Here is a 21,462-nt window from a genome sequence, read left to right as displayed (position 1 = left end):
CTGGTAAAGCACTTGGCTTACTGTGTTTAAATACCAGATTATTAAATCAACTAAGAAGTATTTAGTCAACATCCTCTATGTGCTCAGCATTACGCCAGGTTTTGGGTTTTGTTTTCAACAAATATATCAATCAACTCTTCTGTATTAAGTACTGTAATAAGTACTTTCACATATGCTGTCAGACTCCTTAACACACCCCTACATAAAATATTATTTTGGTTTTACAGGTAAGAAAAGCTCCTCAAAATTAAGTAACTTGCCCAGGTTACACAGTATCCAAGTAGGAGAACCAGAGTAGAACTCTTGATCTGTCTGGCTTTAAAATCTATACTTTAGAGCTCTACAACTTAAGTGTAGGAAAGAACCTAGAAATCACCTAATGCAACCACTTGTTAATGCACAACAAAGACACTTCGAGGCCAAGAGGGGAAAATGGGTTTCCTGAATGAGACCAATATTCTTTCATTTCGTGAAGTTCCTGAAAATTACCTAACTAGAGAACAAGAATATGTCTAGTAAAAGGCATAATCCACATGGAGTAAACATATTTGTGCTCTGGCATCTCAACTGCCAACTATTTCCCAATACAGAGCAGATTTTATTCATTCATTCATTCATTCATTCATGTAGGCCTTGATTTGGATTTACAGAAACCTAAATTTACTTATTTAAATAGTTTAAATTAAAAAAATTTTTAAGATAATCATTATAATCTACTCATATTTACATTGTCAAATCAATTAAGAGAGTCCTGGTTCCTACCACTTGAAGTTATCCACTAAAAACGGAGTTTATAATCTGAAAAAATTAGCATGTTCTTTGGAGGAGTGCCAATTTGCTAAGATGAAACTAAAAAAAATTTAAAAGTTAGTGTTCCACAGGAGTCTGTGAAAGATCTTCTTCTAAAACTATAGATTTTCTTTCCTAGAGATTTTCCTACTAGATGTTAATCAATCACTTGAAATTCACTAACCAGAGATATCAGTTGCTTCACCACCAGAGCTGCAACCAATCTCCAACCCTGGATAAATCCAATTATCATGACCTACAACTTCAGTTGAGCTAGACTCTCAGTCCTAACCAGTATTCCTCTTACTGGTCCCTAGTCAGTTCTCTCTTCCATTCCTTTCACTTAATCCCCTTTGAAGCATTTATTAGTTTTATATTTATTTGTGTGACTTCTTGATTAATGTCTAACTCTCCCATTAGGCAGTAAGTTCTATTAGAACAGCAATCACATCTGCTTTTGCCTAGTTTGTATCCCTAAGGACCTCGCTTAATACCTTGGCAGATAGTAGACAATCATTATCTTCTTAAACATCCTCCTCAAGTTTTCTACCAACTCTCATTCCCCATACTCAGCAAACGATCTCTCCTCTTCCTTGATCAAGAAAAATGAGGCCACCTTAGCTTCCTACCCAACCTCCAACAAAATTATTTATACCTGTGCCTATCCTTACCTCTTGTGAACGCTTCCTGTTCAAGGCAGGTGCTCCTCCAAAGATCTTAATCCCAAACATTCCAGTTCCCCCAGTACCTTGCTCCGTCAATTATCTCATTCTCTTGTAGCTTCAATCAAAGCTCTCTATTGGCTCGGATATATGCTCAGGTACTTCCTATCCTTTATGTGTGTGTGCGTGTGTGTGAGAATGAAAAAAGAAGGGAACCTTCCTTGACACTGTGTCTCCCTGCAGCAGCAATTTATCTCTCCAATTTCCATTCTAAGCCAAATTCTTGAAAGAGTAGTCTATATCCACTGCCTTCTCATCCTCACGTCCACCCATTTCTCAAAACTCTATAATATAACTACTGTCCCCAATAATCTACTGAAACTTCTTCAAAGGTCACCATGGCTTCCACTTTGCCCAATTCAGCAAAATGTTTCAGTCTTTATCTCCCTAGACCTCTCTGCTGAATGCAACTCGATTGATAACTCACCTTCTTGATTTCCATGACAATTCTCAGTTCTCCTCCCCTTCTTTGTTTCTTCTCCATTTCCATCATGCACTCTTCCTCCTTTGCTCAGCCCTTAAATATCAATGTTGTTTGGGGTTCCATTCTTTGCCCACTACATTTTTTAATCTCTAAATATTCCCCTTTGGCCACTAAAACCACTCTCATGGCTTGAACTACCATCAATTGTACTGATATCTTTCAAATCTGTTTACACAAAGGTTCAGTGATCTAACCAACTGCCTACTATATTTGGATGCCATGCTGAACTCAATTAGAACAAAAAATAAACCCATCATCTTCTTCCACAAAACCTGTTCCCCCTTCTGTATTACTGAACTGAGTTACCTGGCACCACCAACCACCTTACCCAAGCCAACAACCTCAGGATCATCTTACCCCTCCCATCTAAATCGACTAGTTTTATTTCCAAAATATTTCTCAAATATACCATACAGTAACCACCACATGATTACCATAGCAGGCCACCTCCATCCCTGGCCATAGCTGATTGGTTCAGAAGTAGGTATCTAACCCAATTCATAGCAATCTGAGTCACTCTCCAAGAATTTGAAATCAAAACTAAATGGACTTCACTAAAACTAAGGAGAAGTGGAAATGCATTGGCAGAAGCCATTTCTGTCATGAAAAATAGAATTGAGCAAAAACTGATCTGTATCAAGAAAAAAACAGAACACAGAGAAAAACAAAAATGGAAGATGGCAAGAAGACTCAAAAGCATTCACAACTCTAATTCCAGCTATTCTTGAAGCCCAGAGACTTTTGTACTCTAATAATAAATCCCCCCGTTTTTTTAATAAGCCACTTTAAGTTTGGTTTCTGTTACCTGCAACCAAGAGTCCCAACTAATACATATCCCCTCCTCTCCATCCTTAAAGCAGCAACCCTAGATCATATCTTATCTCTCATCTAGACAACTGGAACAACCAAACTAGTCTCCTGGACTCCAGTCTTTCCTGCTCCCTTTCCTTCTCCAACCCCCACCCTAAATACATTTGGAGTAATTTAAAGGGCACATTTGACCACAGTACTCCTCTTCTATGGTTCCCTGTCACAAAGACTGCCAGGAGCTGCTCCTCTTTGCTACCAACAGAACCCAGTTTTATTTGGATACATAATGTGCCTCCCTTGCCAGAAAATGAAGCCGTATGCTCAAGTGTCCAATGAGATGGAAATGAAAGTACTGTGTGGGACTTTCTGAAAGTCCAGTTAAGAAAGAGAAGGTATCCTCTTCCCTGTTCTCTAGACGAAGAGGCAATGCTGTAAAGATGAGGGAGGAGCAGGACAGCAGAAGCCTTGGTCCCAGAAAACTACACTGGCCCTAGACTGCCTACCTGATTCTTTCATATGAGAGAAAAGTTAACTTATTTAACCAACGCTATTCTGAGATTTTCTGATAAATGCAACTGAACCTAATTAGATGATACACTCCCTGCTGAATAAAGTCAAAGCTCTTGGTTTACAAGGCCCTATCAACTTTTACAGCTTCATCTCCATTCTCTCCCCTCGTTTTATAATCTAGTGCTATCAAATTGCTTATAGGTATATTTACTTACATACACACACATACTTACACACCATGTTATCTCATGCACAAATTCTTGTGCACAAAATGCCAAGCACACCTTTCTGTGCCTGGCTAATTCCTACTCATTCTTCAAGTCTCAACTCAGATATTATTTCCTCAGATATTATTTCCTCAATAAGTCTGCAGATGAAATCCTCCTTCCATTAATACCTTGTACTGCCATGGCATCATGAGATTACATATTGAAATTACGTATCAATTTATCTAATTAGAAAATGAGTTCTCCAAAGATTTGGGAAAAACTATATTTTTATATTCCCCATGTCTACAATAGAGTCTGGCAAAGAATTGGCATTCAATAAATGTGCACTAAAATTAACTGAACCCTCTTTTTCTACTCCTTCAATAGCCCTAGTCAGAAATTTTAAGCAGCAGCCTACATTCAAGCATTAAATACCAGGCAGTGAATGAAAGAAGCATCTGTGATACAGTTAGTATTCTTATTATTCATTTACAGAACAGTGACACCTGGACCATTCTGTACAATTCTCCTGCCTGCATTCCCTTTCTGTTAATTTTGTTGCTCATTTTTATTACTATGCACTCACTTTACCACTTTAGCTTGATGGTCCTCTCTCCCCAGTGTGCTATGACTTCAGTTCTCTTGATGATTTTAGTTTCAATCCTCTATTTTACCTTGAAGAACTCAAAAATCATCGTGCTTATTGTGCCTCCCAAGACTCTCCTTCTCAAGTATAGCTTTGATAACTAACCATATCGCTAATCCTATCTAGCAGTCAAAACCTGGAAGATGGAACCAAGACAGAAAAGTGCTACCAGTAAAAATCAAATGAACTTGAGGACTTCTGCTTCTGGCCATGACAAACTAAATGGCATCAGACAAGAAATATACAGAAATAGCAATAAAAACACAAAATATATGAAACAACTAGTTTCAGACATTGAAACTCAGCAGTTCAGGACTACAACCCCTGAGAAAAGGGAAACAAATGAAGTGAATGCTATAATTACAATCTCCACGACTTTCTGCCTGGAGGTACTTTCCAGACCATGGCATAAGGAGCAATAACTCAAGCCAACTATGACAATCTGACATATGACAATCTCAAGCCAACATGACAGTGAAAAGCAAGCTATGGTGAAAAGAGCTCCAAATATCCTGAACACCCAGGACAATAGCAGAGACCCCACAAGGGTAATGTCTTAGCATGTCTTAGTAGAAAGGCTAAACCAGCCCTAGAGTACAGGCTACTCTAGATGCATACCAAGGAAACACCAGTCTTGAAGAGGATTAAGCTAATCCGAAAGTAACTAATTGCCTGCCAAAAGAAAAGTCAACACCCTTCAAAGCAAGTCAACAAAATCCTGCAGTTACAATATAACTTGCACAAGGTTCAGCATCCAATAAGAAATTACTAGACATTCAAAGAAGCAGGAAAATGTGACCCAAGACATGAAATAGAAATCAGTTAATTGACACAGAATAAGAAATAAGAGATAATGACATAGCAAACTACTATAAATATGCTTAAAGAAAGGAAAACGTGAATATAATAAGGAGACAAATTGAAGATATAAAAAAGATCCCATTGAAACTTCAAATAACGAAAGATACAATAGCTGAAATGAAAATTTCACTGGATGGGAATAACAGAAGACTAGATGTCGCTAAAAAAAAAGGCCAGTGAACTTGAAGCTGAAGACAAAGCAATCAATCTATCCAAACCGAGGCACAGAGAGGAAAGAATAGAAAGAAAGTCAACAGAGGCTCAATGACCTGTGGGACAGTATTAAGAAGACCAGCAAAATAAGAGGGGACAGAAAAAACATTTCACAAAACAACACCCAGGAAGTTTCAAATTTGATAGAAACTATAAATTCATAAATCAAAGAAACACAATGAATCCCAAGCAGGAAAAACACAAAGAAAACACTACCAAGATACACCATAACTGATTCACTAAAAAATCATGGTAAAGAAAAAATTTTACAGGGATTCAGAGTAAAAAGAAACATTATATAAAGAGGAAAAAGTCGACTGCAGAATTCTCATTATGAACAATGTAAACCAGAAAACAACGGAATGACATTTTAAAGTGCAGGAAAAGAACTATAAACCTAAAATTCTGTATCTATCAAAAATACTGTTAAAAAATGAAGACAAAATAAAATAAATTTTCAGACAACAGCGGAGAGAATTCATTGTCAACAGACCTATACTATAAGAAATATTCAAGTTCTACAGACAGAACAAAAATTATATTAGACAGAAATTCAGACCTACACAAAATAATAAAGAATGCCAGAGATGATAAATCTGTGGGTAAATATAAAAGACTTTTCACTGGTTTAACTTCAAGTTAAAAGATAACTTTGAAGTAAAAATAATAACCATCATTGTGGGATTTATAACATATGTAGAAGTAAAATATATGACAATAGTACAAAATATGGTAGGCAGAAATGGAAGTACATTGTTGTGAAGTACTCATTATAAATGTGAAATGATATATTTGAAGGTAGAGCATGGTAAGTTAAAAGACACATGAAATCTAAAGCAGTCATTTAAAAAAAATGAGGTACACCTAGTAAGCCTATAGTGGAGATGAAACGGAATGTTAAAAAAAAAAAAATCTCAATGATCCAAAAGAAGGCAGGGAAAAAAGGAGAAAAGAGAATAAAGAAAAAATGGGACAAACAGAAAAGGGAATAGTGTGATAGTAGACAAACTCAACTATATCAATAATTACATTAAACATAAGTAATATAAACCAGTGTTAGTCAATAGAATTGGATTTCTATACCTACACTGTCCAATACAGTAGCCACTAACCTAGCCATTCGTAACTACTGAGCACTTAAAATCTGGCTAGTGAGACTGAAGAAGTGAATGTTCAATCTGATATAATTTTAATTAAAATATTAAAAGTCACATATGACTACCATATTAGTGCAGAAAATCTACTCATTAAAAAGGAAGAAATTAAAAGGCTGGATTAAAAAGCAAGACCCAAATACACAATGTCTACAAGAAATACGCTTGCAATATAAAAGAAAGATATATTAAAACTAAAAGAATAAAAACAGATACTCCATGAAAACACAAATAATAAGCAAACTGAAGAGGCTTTATTAATATGAGACAAAGTAGATCTTAAGGATATTACAAGAGATAAAGAGGAACATTTCATAACAATACAACTGTCAATTCATCAAAGAGATATAACATATACCAGGGGCAGGCCCAATGGCGTAGTGGTTAAGTCCAGCACGCTCCACTTTGATGGCCCAGGTTCATGGGTTCGGATCCCAGGTGCCATGCTGTGGCAGGAACCCACGTAAAAAATAGAGGAAGATGGGCACAGATGTTAGCTCAGGGCTAATCTTCCTCAAGCAAAAAAAAAAAAGAGGAAGACTGGCAACAGATGTTAGCTCAGAGCGAATCTTCCCACCAAAAAAAACACAAAGAGATATACAATCCAAAATGTGTATACACCTAATAAAGCTTCAAAATACATAAGGCAAAAACTGACAAAACTGAAAGGAGAAATAGACAAATCCACAATTATAGTTAGAGATTTCAATACTGCTCTCTTGGTAACTAAGAGTCGAGGAAAACAGAAAATCAATAAAAATACAGAGAACTTAACACTATTAATCAGCTTTCCCCAACTGACATCTATAGAACACTACATCTAACAACAGCTGAGTACACATTATTTCAAGTATACATGGAATTTCCACCAAGATGGATCAAAGGCTAGGCCCTAAAATTACATCTCAGTAATTTTTTTAAAACTGAAATTATACACAGTATGTTTTATGACAATAATAGAATTAAATTCAAAGTCAATAACCAAAAAAACTAGTAAAATCCACAAATATCTGGAAATTTTAAAACTCATATATAATCTATAAGTTAAAAAAAATAGTCAATTAGAAAATAATTTGAAAAGGATTTTCAATCCTTTGATTGAAAATCAAAGGAAAGGAATCAAATCAAAGGAAGGTCTTCCTCAGCAAAAAGAGGAGGATTGGCATGGATGTTAGCTCAGGGCTGATCTTCCTCAAAAAAAAATAATACAAAAAAAAAAAGATAAACCTCAAACTACACTGACTAAGGAAACAGAGAAGACAGAAACTGCCAAAATCAGCAACGAACGAGGTGACACACTTGCAGATGCTACAAACATTAAAAAGACAATAAGGAAATATTATGAACAACTTTATGACAATAAATTCAACAATTCAGATGAAATAAATTCCCTGCAAACCTAAATTAACAAAACTAACTCAAGAATAAATAGAAAATATTTAATATAGATATTAAAGGAATTAAATTTGCACTTAAAAACCATCCCAGAAAGAAACCTCTGGGCCCAAATGATTTCATTGGTAAATTTCAACAAATATTTAAGGAAGAAATCTTACAATCTTGCACCAACTCTTTCAGAAAACAGAAGACAACAGAACATTTTCTAATTCATATATAAGGCCAGCATTAACCTTATATCAAAACCCAATAAACAGATGCAAAAACTCTCAACAAATTGTGACCAAATCAAAACCAGAAAAAAACACATATTATAAAATGTATATATATATATAAATAAAATATTTTATAAATAAATAAATAATAAATAACTGACCAAATGGGCTTTATCCTAGGAATGCAAGTTGGTGTAACACTGGAAAATCAACCAATGTAATTCTCCATATTAACAGAATAAAGAAGAAAAATCACATGATCATAGTAATAGATGCAAAAAAAAATCTGATAAAATTCAATGCTCATTCGAGATACCAACTCTCAGAAAAATAAAACAGAGAATTTCCTCAATCTGAAAAGGCATACATGAAAAACTTCCAGCTAACATCATGCTTAAAGGTGAAAGACTAAATGCTTTCCACCTAAGATAAAGAACAAGGCAAGGATATTCACTCTTACCACTTCTATTCAAACGCTATATTGGGAGTCGTAGCTAGTGAAATAAGATAACAAAAACTTAAATCAAGTAAAAGGCATACAGACTGAAAAAAGTACAAGTGTCTTTATTCACACATGACATAATGATGTACTAAGAAATCAACAGAAAAAGCTTACTAACACTAGTATTTGTGAATTTAACAAGGTGACAAAATATAAGGTAAATATACAAAAATCAATTGTAAATTTATATCCTAGCTGCAAACACATAAAAAATGAAATTTATTTTAAAAAAACAATTCCATTTACAATAGCACCCCAAGAATATAAAGTTTAAAAAAATATGTAAGACCTCTACAGTGAAAATTCTATAACATTGTGAAAGAAATTAAAGACTTAGATGGAGAGAGATACCACGTAAATGACTGGTTGGAAGACATGCTATTTTAAGCTATTAATTTTCCCAAAATTGATCTATTGCTGCAAAACATTTCCAATCAAAAAATCAGCAGAAATTTTTGTTAAAAGTGATAGGCTGATTCTAAAATTTATTTTTAAAATGCAAAGAACTTAGAGTAACCAAAACAATTTTCAAAAAGAACAAAACCATAGAATTTACACCACCCGATTCCAAAACTTACCCTAAAGCTGCAGTAATTAAGACTGTGTTTATTGGCCAAGGAGAAACATGTAGCTCAATGGAACAGAATAAAGTCTAGAAATTAACTCACAAATATATGCTCAACTGATTTTCAACAAAGGAGCCTACGTAATTCAACAGAGAAAGGTCAGCCTTTTCAACAAATGATGCTAGAACAAAATGGAAATCTGTATAGAAAAAACATAAACTTTGACACTTACCACACACCATAAACAAAAATTAACTCAAAATGGATCTCTGATAAAGAAAAAAGCCATAGCTATGAAATTTCTAGAAAAAAACACATGAGAAAATCTTCACAACCTGAGATGTGCAAAGATTAAGATACCAAAAGCCTAACTAAAAATAAATAATGAAAAAAGAAAATAATTGATAAATTGGACTTCACAAAAGAAAACACAGACCGGCCAATAAAAACTTAAAATGATGCTCTACATCATTGGTCTTCAGGGAACTATCACTTGAGATATTACTACACACAGTAGGATGACTAAAAATTACAAAGACTGACACTAGCAAGTGCTAGCAAGGATGTGGAATAATTGGAACTCTCATACACTGCTGGTAGGAGGGTAAAATGGTCCAACCACTTTGGAAAACAATGGCATATTCCCAAGAGAAACAAAAACTTGTCCACAAAAAGACACACACAAATGTTCACAGTAGCTTTATTCATAATAGCCCCAAACTAAAAACAACCCAAACGACTTTCAACAAATAAACAGATAAGTAAATTGTGGTATATTCATACAGCGGAATACAGCAATAAAAAGTAAGGAACTACTGATACATGCAACAAGGTGAATGGGTTGCAAAAAAGCCAGGGAGGCAAAGAAGCCAGTCACAAAAAAGATCACATTATATGAATCAATTTACATGAAATTCTAGAACAGGGAAAAACTAATCCACAGTATACTGAAGAAGATCCATGGCTACCCAATCCCAGAGCCGGTGAGGAAGGAGGGAAAGGAAGGACTGACTGCAAAGGGCCATGAGGAAATTTATGGGGAGTGCAAATGTTCTATATCTTAACTGACAGGGTTAAGCAGGTGTACAGTATTCATCAAATAGTATACTTAAAATAGGAGCATTTTTATATGCAAATTATACCTCAGTAAAGTTGATTTTAAAAGTTAAAAGAAAAAAAGAGACCTTGACTTTGTCAAGGTCTGCTTTCCAACTTCATATGGATCCTCAATGCTGCTCAGCAACTCATTTGCTTCTCTTTTATTACCTAAGCAAAGTTGTTTCAAATCTATACTATTTCCTCAATCCTTTATCCTACTTATACTCCCAAATTATCTTCTAGTTGATTTTACCTTCTACTTCACAAAGGAAACAGAACAAACACAAACACCATCATTAATCCGCTCCCCTTCTCCTCATATCTCTTCATTTATCTGCATTTGTACACATCTTCACAACTCCCTCCTAGCTCAGAAGGTGCTCCTACTCCTGATCAAAGCTTACTCCTTCCCCTAAGACCTTGCTAACCCAAACTTATCATTCCTCTCAATACTATTTACCCCTCTTTCTCTAAAAACATTTTCTCAAAAAGACCTCCCAACCACCTTGTCTCCTCTAGCTATCCTTCTGTCTTTCCTTCCCTTCACTGTCAGTATGAGCTTTCTCTTTCCTTCTTCAATTCACTTCAATGTGATGTGGGAACTAAGCATTCGTTCAAACTACTTTAAGGTATATGTGATACACCTTAATAGGTATGTATATGTATACATACTGTATGCTGCAACAAAAAGATTTATATTTCCAAGAAAGAACAAAGAAAAAGAACAGGACAATGTGTCTCTGATAAGGGGAAGCAAGTGCCCTTAATCAAATGACATAAATGTGCAGGCAGCCTTGCAGATCTATACCCATGGGATTTTTAATCTGTGATCCCTGCATAAACTCTAGGGAATGTTATAAGCCCCACTGAAATAAATAACTTTGTATGGTAAATTCCTTTTTGGAGAAAGGATCACCTACTTTTGTCAGATTCTCACCACAATTGTGGAAAGAGTTCCTCTATCTTCACTTTAAGATTTTCTAACTCCCTTCGTCTTGAGTTATATTCAAAAAAATTTTTTTCTAAATAATATAAACATTCCTACCATTACAAAATATGCTGGCTACTCGAGAAAACTATCCAGTTGCATACTTCGCTATAAATTAATATACTGTATTCTCATATAAGATAAGTTTTCAAGAGCCAATTATCGTCTCGGGGTATAATGTTAAAAATTCAGCTTCCGAAACTACAAGAGGGCTAGATTTTGGAAATACAGGGATTCAACTGAGAGTATAACCCTCTAAAGATCACACCTAGGAGACCAATTATCCTTAAACATTTCTAGCTCATCAGTCTCTAAGAACAATATACCTCTTTCTTCCTGAAAACAAGCACCAAGGGTTTGCCCTGCTTTCCTTTCCTCTGTGAGTCCTCTCATCCCAGAACTGGCTAGAGACACAGCAGACCCAGCATTCTCTTCCTTTTGGCCCCAAAGATAAATATATAAACACATCCTATTTGAAAGACTCAAAATTTTTTTTCTATGTAAAAACAAACAGAAGTAACAGATTCTCAAATGTCTTGGAACTCTTTTCCCTTATTTTTACAGTACTACTCTTTCCTGCTTCTCCTAATTTTCCAGCTACTTCTACTCAGTGTCCTTTACTTCCTGTCTAGCTCCTTGGTGTTGAGTGTTCTTCTTTCCTTTCAGTTTCCCTAGGCAATTCATCCATTCTACTGGCTTCAACGAGCAGTGATTCCCAAATCATACCTCCATCCTCTCACCTTTCTCTGTAACCTAAGATCCTTATTTCCAATATTTCTTGAACATCTCCAAGTAGATGTCTCCCAGGTATTTTCACACCCTAACTGGTAATATTTTTTAAGTTCTCATATATTTTAAGTTCCCATACATTGTTCCTTTAAATACAGTTTTCTCAAGTAGCTGCTTTGGTCAGTTTTAGTACATACTTACTGATGAACTATCAGTTGACTCATTGTTTTTTTCATACTTTTGCTTCTTGCTCTTTTTTTTCTTCTCTTTCTTTACTTTTTTTGAATGCTTATCTTTTTTCTTCTTTTTCTTCACAGAGTGTTCCTATAATCATTTTGAAGAGTAAGAAAGGAATTTAGTTTTAGCTTACTTTAAAAGGAAATATTTTAAGGGAAAAAAAGATCTATGTTCCAAAAAACTTTATATCTTTCATGAAATGAGACAAGGAATATAACTAAATAAAATCTTCTAAGAAACTTGAACATGCTTCTGTAACATATGCACTACTAATAAGTCATATAGCTGAGATTTCTTATCAAAAAAAATGAGAGAAGTTTTAGTTTTATTTGTAGATACATCTGACAGACAGATATAATCAAATAAACACATATACACACAAACATAAACATACATACGTACATATCTTTCTAGGGCTCCAAAAGTATTTACAGATTACTAACCATATAAAATATAACAAGATAGCATAAATTACAGGAAGAGAAAACAAGGATTCAGACAAAAAAAAAAGACATTAAGTTTAAAATGCATAATTTTTTAGACACATAAGCTTGCTACAAGTGGGCCAGAAATTTGAAGCTAAGCTTTCTACCTGCCAATTCAAGTAACAAAATCTTTCCAACGTCATAATGCCCACAATATTAAAATTATTTATGCCAGAAAAACTATTCAATAATGCCCATATGGGATATTCATTCTGAAACTTGTGAAAATAGTCGATAAAGTTGCTCCTCCAATACTAACTTGAATAAGTACAAAAAAAGACAAACATGCTTACATCAGGTAAACATGTTAGTATTCACCTGTGAGAACTGTTCAATTCGCTCATTCACATCAGGTAGCATCCATGTATCCTCACCCCGAAGTCGCTTAAGTTCTTTACGCCTTTCTTCTTTTTCAAAATTGGCTTTAGCCTAAAACAATGAAAAAAGAAAAATTAACAACTGATCCAATCTCTTTTCACAAAAAGTAAAACAAAAACTTTCACTTTCATATAAGGCTCATGAATGAATTGTCTGTCCCTCGCCAGGAATGTGCTTCTACCAAAGTATAAAGGTTTAAAAAACAAAAATCTCTCGTTCCACATGACCAATCATATTATCAATCTCTAGTGAATTCAGCCGCCAATCAAGGACAGAATCTGGGACCTATTCCAGACCCTCTTCTCTCTCTAAGCCCCCTACCTTAAATACAACTTGAATCTCTTTTATCTTCACCATCCCACTGCTACTGCCTGAGACTTTTGTAAATGTTAGGAGACTGACCTGCACATTTTTAATCCTCAATGCCCATACCCCTCTACTCACACTCCCAAAATGCTTCAGAAGGAATCATCTTTCTCAAAACAAATGATTATATTCCTAACTTTTATTCAACCTTCAACAACTGTCAAATAAAGTAAGTTCTTCCTAGGAGGTTGTTCCTGCCCTTTCATTCTCTCCCCAAACTCCAAAGCTGGGTTTGGTCCTTCTCAAACTCTATGCATAGCTCTACTATAAAATTTATCACAGCTTACAAACCCCACTCCAAAAAAACACCTGAAATATCAAAGAGACAAGGATGAAGAATATTTATTATATATTAAATATGGTACAATCAGGGATCAATACCAACCTTTCACCTATCCAAGACCGACAGCCCACTCTTCCCCTTTAAAATCTGGCTGTAGTCATTATGCCTTCTCCTTCCTGTTTCCTCTACCAGCTCCTTTTCATTTGCATTTAAACTCGTTTTAAACTCTTCCATCTTAAGCAAAAATAAAAACCCTCACTTGTTATACCATATGTTTCTCTCCAACTACAACTTTTCTCCTTCGTTGCCATACTTCTTACATCTTGTCAAATAATTCAGTACAGTTTACTTCCTCCTTTCTTTATAAGTTACCTATACGTATCTCAATCTCAATGAGAAATACGATGTTTCCCAACATTTTTCAGGGGACTAAATTTTCTGGTTCTCTTGCATCAATCCTTGATTTGACCAGTAAGGGTTTACAATAAGCCTGAAATTGATACCAATAGTAAACAGAAGAATAAAACGGTCAAACACAGTCTACTCCAATGCTCCTTACATGAGTTCCTGAACACGGAAAATTTCATTTCAAATACTGCAAAAACGAGGACTGAGGCTATGAAATATGCTAGGAGAGTCGGTATTAGCGGCGGCGTCCCTGGAAAGTGCGCAGCCCAAATGATAAGGTGCCAGAAATGTCAAGAATGGATGATTTAAAAGGCAAAGAAACTCAGAAGAAAGAAACAAGCCTTCCTGAAAAAGAGTGTAAGCAACCGGAGCTTGCCAGAGCACCTAGGAGGTGGGAGGTACCCAAGAGCTTACGGGCATCCCAAAGGGAGACCCCACCCACGCACCCAAATAAAGGTGAGATACTGAGGGGGTGAGAGAAGAGAGGGGGCGGGAAGGGAGGAGAGGCAGAGGCCTAGCTCCCAGGAACCCCCCTCTCACAATTCTAAATGGTTCCAAAAGCCCCAAAACGGAGGTACCTGGCGCAACACCTCGGCCCTAGCAATCCGGGTGTGTTCCTTACGCTCTTCGATGCCCTTCGCACTTTCAAATCTACCGGACGCAGCCGCCATAGTCGCTGTCGTCGTAAAGCGAGGAAGCCGTCACGAAATCTGTTTACGACTGTCGTAATTTAATAAACAAACGGAGACTTCCGATTGTGGTTGGAGGGGCGCTGCTCCATTAACAGAGCATGCGCGGATCTGAGTGTTGCTTAATGTTCTGGTGATCCCTTCAGCTCCAGGTTTTAAAGGATAATTGAAAACCAAACTCGGGAGTTGCCCAGCTTCGTATATTGAGATCGCACCGAGCAAGATTAATGTCACAGTACATTTATTACGCACTTTGGGCAATACTAACGGCATTCTCACCTATTTCCTCTTAAAATCACCAGAGTAAATTAGAAGTTCATAAAGGTTAAATCCGTACCTCTCAAAGATTTCTACCGAAGTGCCCTTCTCGCCAAAGTTTCCCTGTGCTGGGGAAATGGGCTGAAGGGAGGCTGGCCAGAAAGGCTGTGCAAGCTAGCAGGAGGGCAAAATTGCTTCGAAGAGTCGGTGTTTTGCTTTGGTGAACTACTTCTTAAGTATATGAGAAAGTCTTGTGAATTTTGCATTATACTTCATAATTTATCCGTGCTTATTTAAACTGTTGTTTCACATTATTTTTTCTCCGACCTCATATTATATGTTCGTACTTATCCATCCAAGCATTATTCATTACAGTGTGCAATTACCGATTTATTTGTGTGATTTTTTTTTTTGTTTTATGATACAAACGTAAAATCTCTCTCCCAAACATAAAACTTTAAGTTGCATGTTGAGTAAGACATTCTGAAGCACTGATCAAGTGCTTTGCGAGTATAAAACACTGAGCTTACATTTATAATCATAAAGATAAAGAAGACTGGACAATAATTATAAACTAGATACTTTAATGACATTAAAAAGAGTTAACATAAACTAGACAGGTAAATACGCTTTCTTTTCAGGTTTCATAAAACTGAATTTGTGTTTGCAAGAAGCTCTCCCAGGAGTTTCTACTTTACCTAATCTATGAAAATCTTAACTCTGAGCATGCAGTGTTTACACGTTTGATATACAAAATAGAATGTACTCTTATTTTTGTTACAGAAAAGTGAATTTTAATTTACGAATTGGCCTTGAAATATTTAACCCACTAACTGTGCCTTGACTGATTATGTCATAATTAACTCTAATGGCATTAAAGTCTTTCAGATTCTCTTGGGATTCAGAAAAACATCATTCCCCCCCCCCCGCGTCAATTATGGGGCAAATAAAAAGAAATAGTGATTATAGCAGAAACATGCAAAATTATATGACAAAAACTTTCAACCCTACTTACAGCACAAAAGACTAGAACAAATGGAGAGGTATAGCATGTGCTTGAAGAAGGCTCAACATCATAAAGAAATCTATTGTCCATAAATTAATTTGCAAATATAATGCAATACCAGTAAAATTGCCAACAAAAAAATGTTGGGATCAGAGAGGGGAGCTAGATGGGGTGATATAGAAAAATAAGGGAAAAGCAAGTTGTTTTGACTAGTTTGCATTTGACCACACCTAATAGAAATCCAGAGTTTAATCAAACAAGGGGTGATGTAATAAGGAGCCTGAAGGTAGCTGGTCCAGGCTTGGTGCAGTTGCTGAAGGAAACAGGTTGTTTCTCCTTTTCTGCGTTGTAACACTTAGACTGTAACTCAAGTCTTCATAGTCGCAAGAGTGCGTTTCGTTCTTCCATATCTGCATATGTCATCGATTAAGACATAGGAATTGTCATAGAGCAAAAAGTGTATGCCAGCTAAGCCTACTCCCTTTTTTTTTTTTTTTGTGAGGAAGATCAGCCCTGAGCTAACATCCATGCCAATCCTCCTCTTTTTGCTGAGGAAGACTGGCCCTGAGCTAACATCTATTGCTAATCCTCCTCCTTTTTTCCCTTTTTCTCCCCAAAGCCCCAGTAGATAGTTGTATGTCATAGTTGCACATCCTTCTAGTTGCTGTATGTGGGACGCCGCCTCAGCATGGAAGGACAAGTGGTGCGTTGGTGCACGCCTGGGATCCGAACCCGGGCCGCCAGTAGTGGAGCTGCACACTTAACTGCTAAGCCACGGGGCCAGCCCCAAGCCTACCCCATTTTTAAGTAGAACAATGATGACTTTGGTAAAGCCTACTCCACTTTCTCCCATTTAAATCTTATGAACCAGAAGTAGATCACATGGCCACAACTAACTACAGAAGAGTCATGAAGATTCCAGGACAGTTAGGATATAGAATGACACTCAGCTTGGGTTTGTCTGAGGTTTCTTTGTGGTTAGATTCAGGTTAGCCATCTTGGGCAGAACTGTCACAGAAATGTGACTGTGTTCTCATTGCATCCTATCAGGTAACACACAATTTCCATTTGTTCATTACTAGTGATATTTACTCTGATCATTTAATTAAAGTGGTATCTGCCAAACTTCTCCACTGTAAGATTACTCCTTTTCCCTTTGTAATTAGCAAGTATTTTGTGAGGCAGTTTTTTGAAACTATGCAAATTTCTCATCAGACTTTCAAATTATTTATTTTTATATCAATATGGACTCGATTTCTATTTTTATTCAGTAGATTCATATTTTTATTCAGTGAGATAATAATACATTGTTATCAGTATTTATTTGATGCACAAATTGTCCCAGTTTTAGCCAGGGAGAGCCCCTTCAAGCTGGTTTCTGTGTCCTTTTCACATGCCTCCATATTCTTTGAGTGTTTCTTTATTTGCTAGTACAAGAAGATAACCTAGTTTCATTTTGTATTTTCTCTGCCCAAGCCTTGGAATCAGCCCATTTTCCAAGAATCCCTGGTTTATTTTTGTTTAAGGTGGTATTTAGAAACTGTCAAATAAAAAACAAATCTAGGGCCAGCCCCAGTGGCCCAGTGGTTAAGTTCGGTGTGCTCCACTTTGGCGGCCCAGGTTTGGTTCCTGGATGCAGACCTCCACCACTGTCTGTCAGTCGCGATGCTGTGGTGGCAGTTCACATACAAAAAGAGGAAGATTGGCAACAGATGTTAGCTCAGGGGGAGTCTTCCTCGGCTTAAACAAACAAACAAAAAAATCCAGACTTTGGTAAGGAAAGAGCACAGGAGCACAGGGCTCAGGTTAAGTTCAAAATTGTCAAAGCCAAGATCTGGACACTAGGTATGCTCATTAACATTGGGGTGTTGTTGCTCCCAGGTCCTTTCGATGGACAGAGCTAGGAGGAAAGATACATAGATACAGACAAAGATCTAGATATAGACACACATAAATGACTATACTTCTATATATGTCTATATATATTGAAACCATGAGTTCATACAGATACCTCCAATTCCAATTCAATACCACAGAGTTCATTCTAGTTTTCTTCATTTCCACATTTGTAACTCCATTCTCCAACATGGATAAACCTAATTCCCATTATCTTTAATATATTAACTTATTTGATCAATTATCCAGTATGTAACCAGTATCTGTTGCCATAACCACCCCCCTCTCTTGCACAGATGCCCTTTTCACCCCTCTGAAACCCTGAAATCCTGTGCCAGGTTACCCCACTCAGGCTCCAACACCCTGAACCAGGCCATCCTCCCACACAGATACACTCCTCACCCTGCTTGGGTCCTGATTCCCATGTTCCAGAGGCCCCTCAATCCACATGAGCACCCTTCTCAACCCATTTGTGCTCTGAGCTACTTCCCCTCCACTCACCGACACAGATGCCTACCTCATTCAGCCCACCAAATGACTTTGGGACTGAATTGTTCTGGAAGAAAATGAAAAGGAAAGGAACTGAAAGAGAAAGATGACTTAAGCCTCTTTTAAACCATAACAATTCTCACTCACCCCTCTTTTATTTTCAGGCCATTTATTTATTGAAGAGATTGGGTTCCTTTTCTATTAGAATATCCCACATTTGGGGTTTAGCTTATTGTATCTTTTTTTTTTTTTTTTTTTTGTGAGGGAGATCAGCCCTGTGCTAACATCTGCCAATCCTCCTCTTTTCTTGCTGAGGAAGACTGGCCCTGGGCTAACATCCGTGCCCATCTTCCTCCAATTTATATGGGACACTGCCACAGCGTGGCTTGCCAAGCGGTGCGCCAGCGTGCGCCGGGGATCTGAACCAGCGAACCCCGGGCCACAGCAGCGGAGCGCGTGCACTTAACCGCTTGCGCCACCGGGCCAGCCCCTGTATCTTCTTTTTTTTAAATTTTATTTTAACTTGTTTCTTTATCCCCTGTTTCTTATAATCTGGTAGTTAGAGTTAGAGATTTGATTAGATTCAGATTCAATATTTTTTACAAAAATACCTCTGTCTCGTTCCTACTGTATCATGTCTTGAAGCACATCATAGTTCTACTTTTCATAAAGTTAAGATTGATAAGTGGATTCAAGTGTTGTCAGCCTGAATTCATCCATTATCAGGGTCCCCATTAATTTAATAGTTTTAGTATCTGTTGATGATTATTGTGAAGACCTATTATTTTACTAGTGCTTATAAGATGGTGATTTTCAAATTCTACTATTCCTCTGCATTCATTAGATGAAGTCCTTCTATATAAAGAACTTTCCCTCATCAACTATTTGATACCCTGAAATACAAGCCATACAGGAAAGAAAGATATATGGTTAAATATTTCTCTTTATCAATCTTCAAAACAATTAATTGATTCCCTAGCAGTCTCCAATAGGGATCAGTGTTATGTAGGGGACGGGGAGGGGTTCTGTCATTATGAGGTCATGTTGTTTTTTATATAGAACTGTTTCAATCTATTGAAGTCATTGTTCCTTTTGATTCTCAAAAATGGCCATCTTTGGCTAGTGGGAACTCCTTCAAGTTGGCTCCTGTATGCTTTTGACATGACTCCAATAGCCTTGTAGCTTCTTTGCTTTCTGGCACCAAATGAGCCTGACCCTTTACATTTCCTACCCCAGATTTGGAAGCAGTCATTTTCCAAGGAGCCCCAGTAACTTTTAGTGGAAAACGATACTGAGATACCATAATTCGGCACTAATGGTGTTCATTGCTGCAAGGTGGTCATTATTCCTAAGGCCTTTACAATGGACAGAGCTAAGAAATATGCATGTTTTCAAAAGAGAAAAATAAGTTATGAATTTATACAGATATTTTCTATTTGAATTGAGGATTGAAAGGTTTTTTACTTACCTCTAATTTTATATATGTGTCACTATTCACAAATTAAAATTTTGGTTCCTAATGGTATTAACATTTACCTAATGGTAAAACTTGTTTGTTTTATCCTTATATCTATACCTTTTAAAAAACAATATCAACAATGTTCCTAACAATAACACAACTGAATGCAATTTTATATTTATTTGTGATTATTTTTGTCCTTAAGATATATCCCACCAGTAATTTATAGTCAAAATATATTTTAAAATCACTTAAAAATGATTCTTTCCAGTGTGGTTATGCCACCACTTGATATCTAATTAGATTCTTGTCACTTGTCACTATTTGCTTTTCACTTTATGGTTTTCTTAAATTCTTTTATTTAATTTTGTTTTAATTTTAAATTTAATTTAAATTAATTTAAAAAACATTTACATAGTCCAAAATCTAAACTCTAAAAATAAGGGACATGGAGAGGTTTAGGTTTTATCCTTGTCTCAAACTTTCTCTCTACCTGTTCTCTCACTCCCCCCCCCCCCCAATACGAGCATATGTTAAAGATTTTTTGTGTGTGTGTGGGGAAGATCGGCCCTGAGCTAACATCTGCCAATCCTCCTCTTTTTTGCTGAGGAAGACTGGCCCTGGGCTAACATCCGTGCCCATCTTCCTCCACTTTATATGGAACGCTGCCACAGCATGGCTTAGACAAGCACGGAGCGCGTGCTCTTAACCGCTTGCACCACCGGGCGGGCCCCTAAAGATTTTTTTTAATCTTTCCATGATGACTCTTTGAAAATGTGTGTATCTTTCATATATATATATGTATATATATATATACATATATATATTTATAGTTAAGCTTACAGTATATATATAATCTTTCTTCATGTGCTCTGTTTCCTCTCTCTTTTTTAATATTTCTTTTTGTATTTAGGAAGGCTTACATGTTTTTTCAAATGGTTGCCTTTATGTTAATACTTTTATATACAGCCATATTCCCTTCTTTTATAGACACCATCCATTGATTTTGTACTTTGAGCAATAATTAAATTAACTAGTATTTTCTTCTTCCCTCTCCCCACTCTCCCCAGTATCATTTTAGGGATACTTGGACTCTCAATAAATACCTAGTATTCTACTTGCCAGTACGTTCTCCCTTCTCCCTCTATTTTTATTTGTTGTATTACATCTGCATTGTGAGAGTATATAATAATTACATACAATTCTGTCGCTCTTATCCCCATCATTTAGTCTTAGCTCTACTGTTACACATATTCAATGTTCACCATCAGTCCTCATACCAAAGCTTTTCCAGTCTTTTCTTGAGCCTGGGAAAGGACTCATAGGGACAATATTCCCTGAATTCTTGCAGGTTTCTAATAGTATTTCTGTAGCCTTTATGCATGGTGGTCAGTTTGGCTAGCTAGAAAATCCTTGGCTAGCAGTTTCTTTTCCTGCTATCTTAAAATACTTTATTTCGTTGTCTTTTAGTATAAAGTGTTTCTCTCAAAAAAAAATCCGATGCTAATCTAATTTTCTTTCTCTTAAAATTGACTCAATCCTTTTGCCTGTCTGTTCAAGATATTTTTTTCCTCTAAAATCCAAAAGTTTTACTGGAATATGTCTCAATGTTGG

At 36.3% G+C, this 21,462-nt stretch overlaps 1 protein-coding gene across 4 annotated transcripts in view; it reads right to left on the bottom strand.

Annotated features, from left to right (window-relative positions):
• The window catches only part of CWF19L2 (CWF19 like cell cycle control factor 2), a 124,751-nt gene extending 109,999 nt beyond the window's left edge, over positions 1-14,752 (bottom strand). For all 4 annotated transcript variants that reach the window (XM_058545300.1, XM_058545302.1, XM_058545301.1 and 1 more), the window contains exons 1-3: positions 14,630-14,752; positions 12,935-13,045; positions 12,096-12,218 (exon numbers count right to left, since the gene is read on the bottom strand). In XM_058545300.1, coding sequence (XP_058401283.1) covers positions 12,096-12,218; positions 12,935-13,045; positions 14,630-14,722 — 327 coding nt within the window. In that variant the 5' untranslated portion in view covers positions 14,723-14,752. The remainder of the gene's footprint in view (positions 1-12,095; positions 12,219-12,934; positions 13,046-14,629) is intronic.
• Between the last annotated feature and the right edge of the window lie 6,710 nt (positions 14,753-21,462).

Source organism: Diceros bicornis, chromosome 7 (assembly GCF_020826845.1).
Source record: "Diceros bicornis minor isolate mBicDic1 chromosome 7, mDicBic1.mat.cur, whole genome shotgun sequence".
Taxonomy (NCBI): Eukaryota; Metazoa; Chordata; class Mammalia; order Perissodactyla; family Rhinocerotidae; genus Diceros; species Diceros bicornis.
The sequence above is the reverse complement of the archived record's forward strand: the minus strand, read 5'-3'. Positions and strand labels throughout refer to the sequence as shown.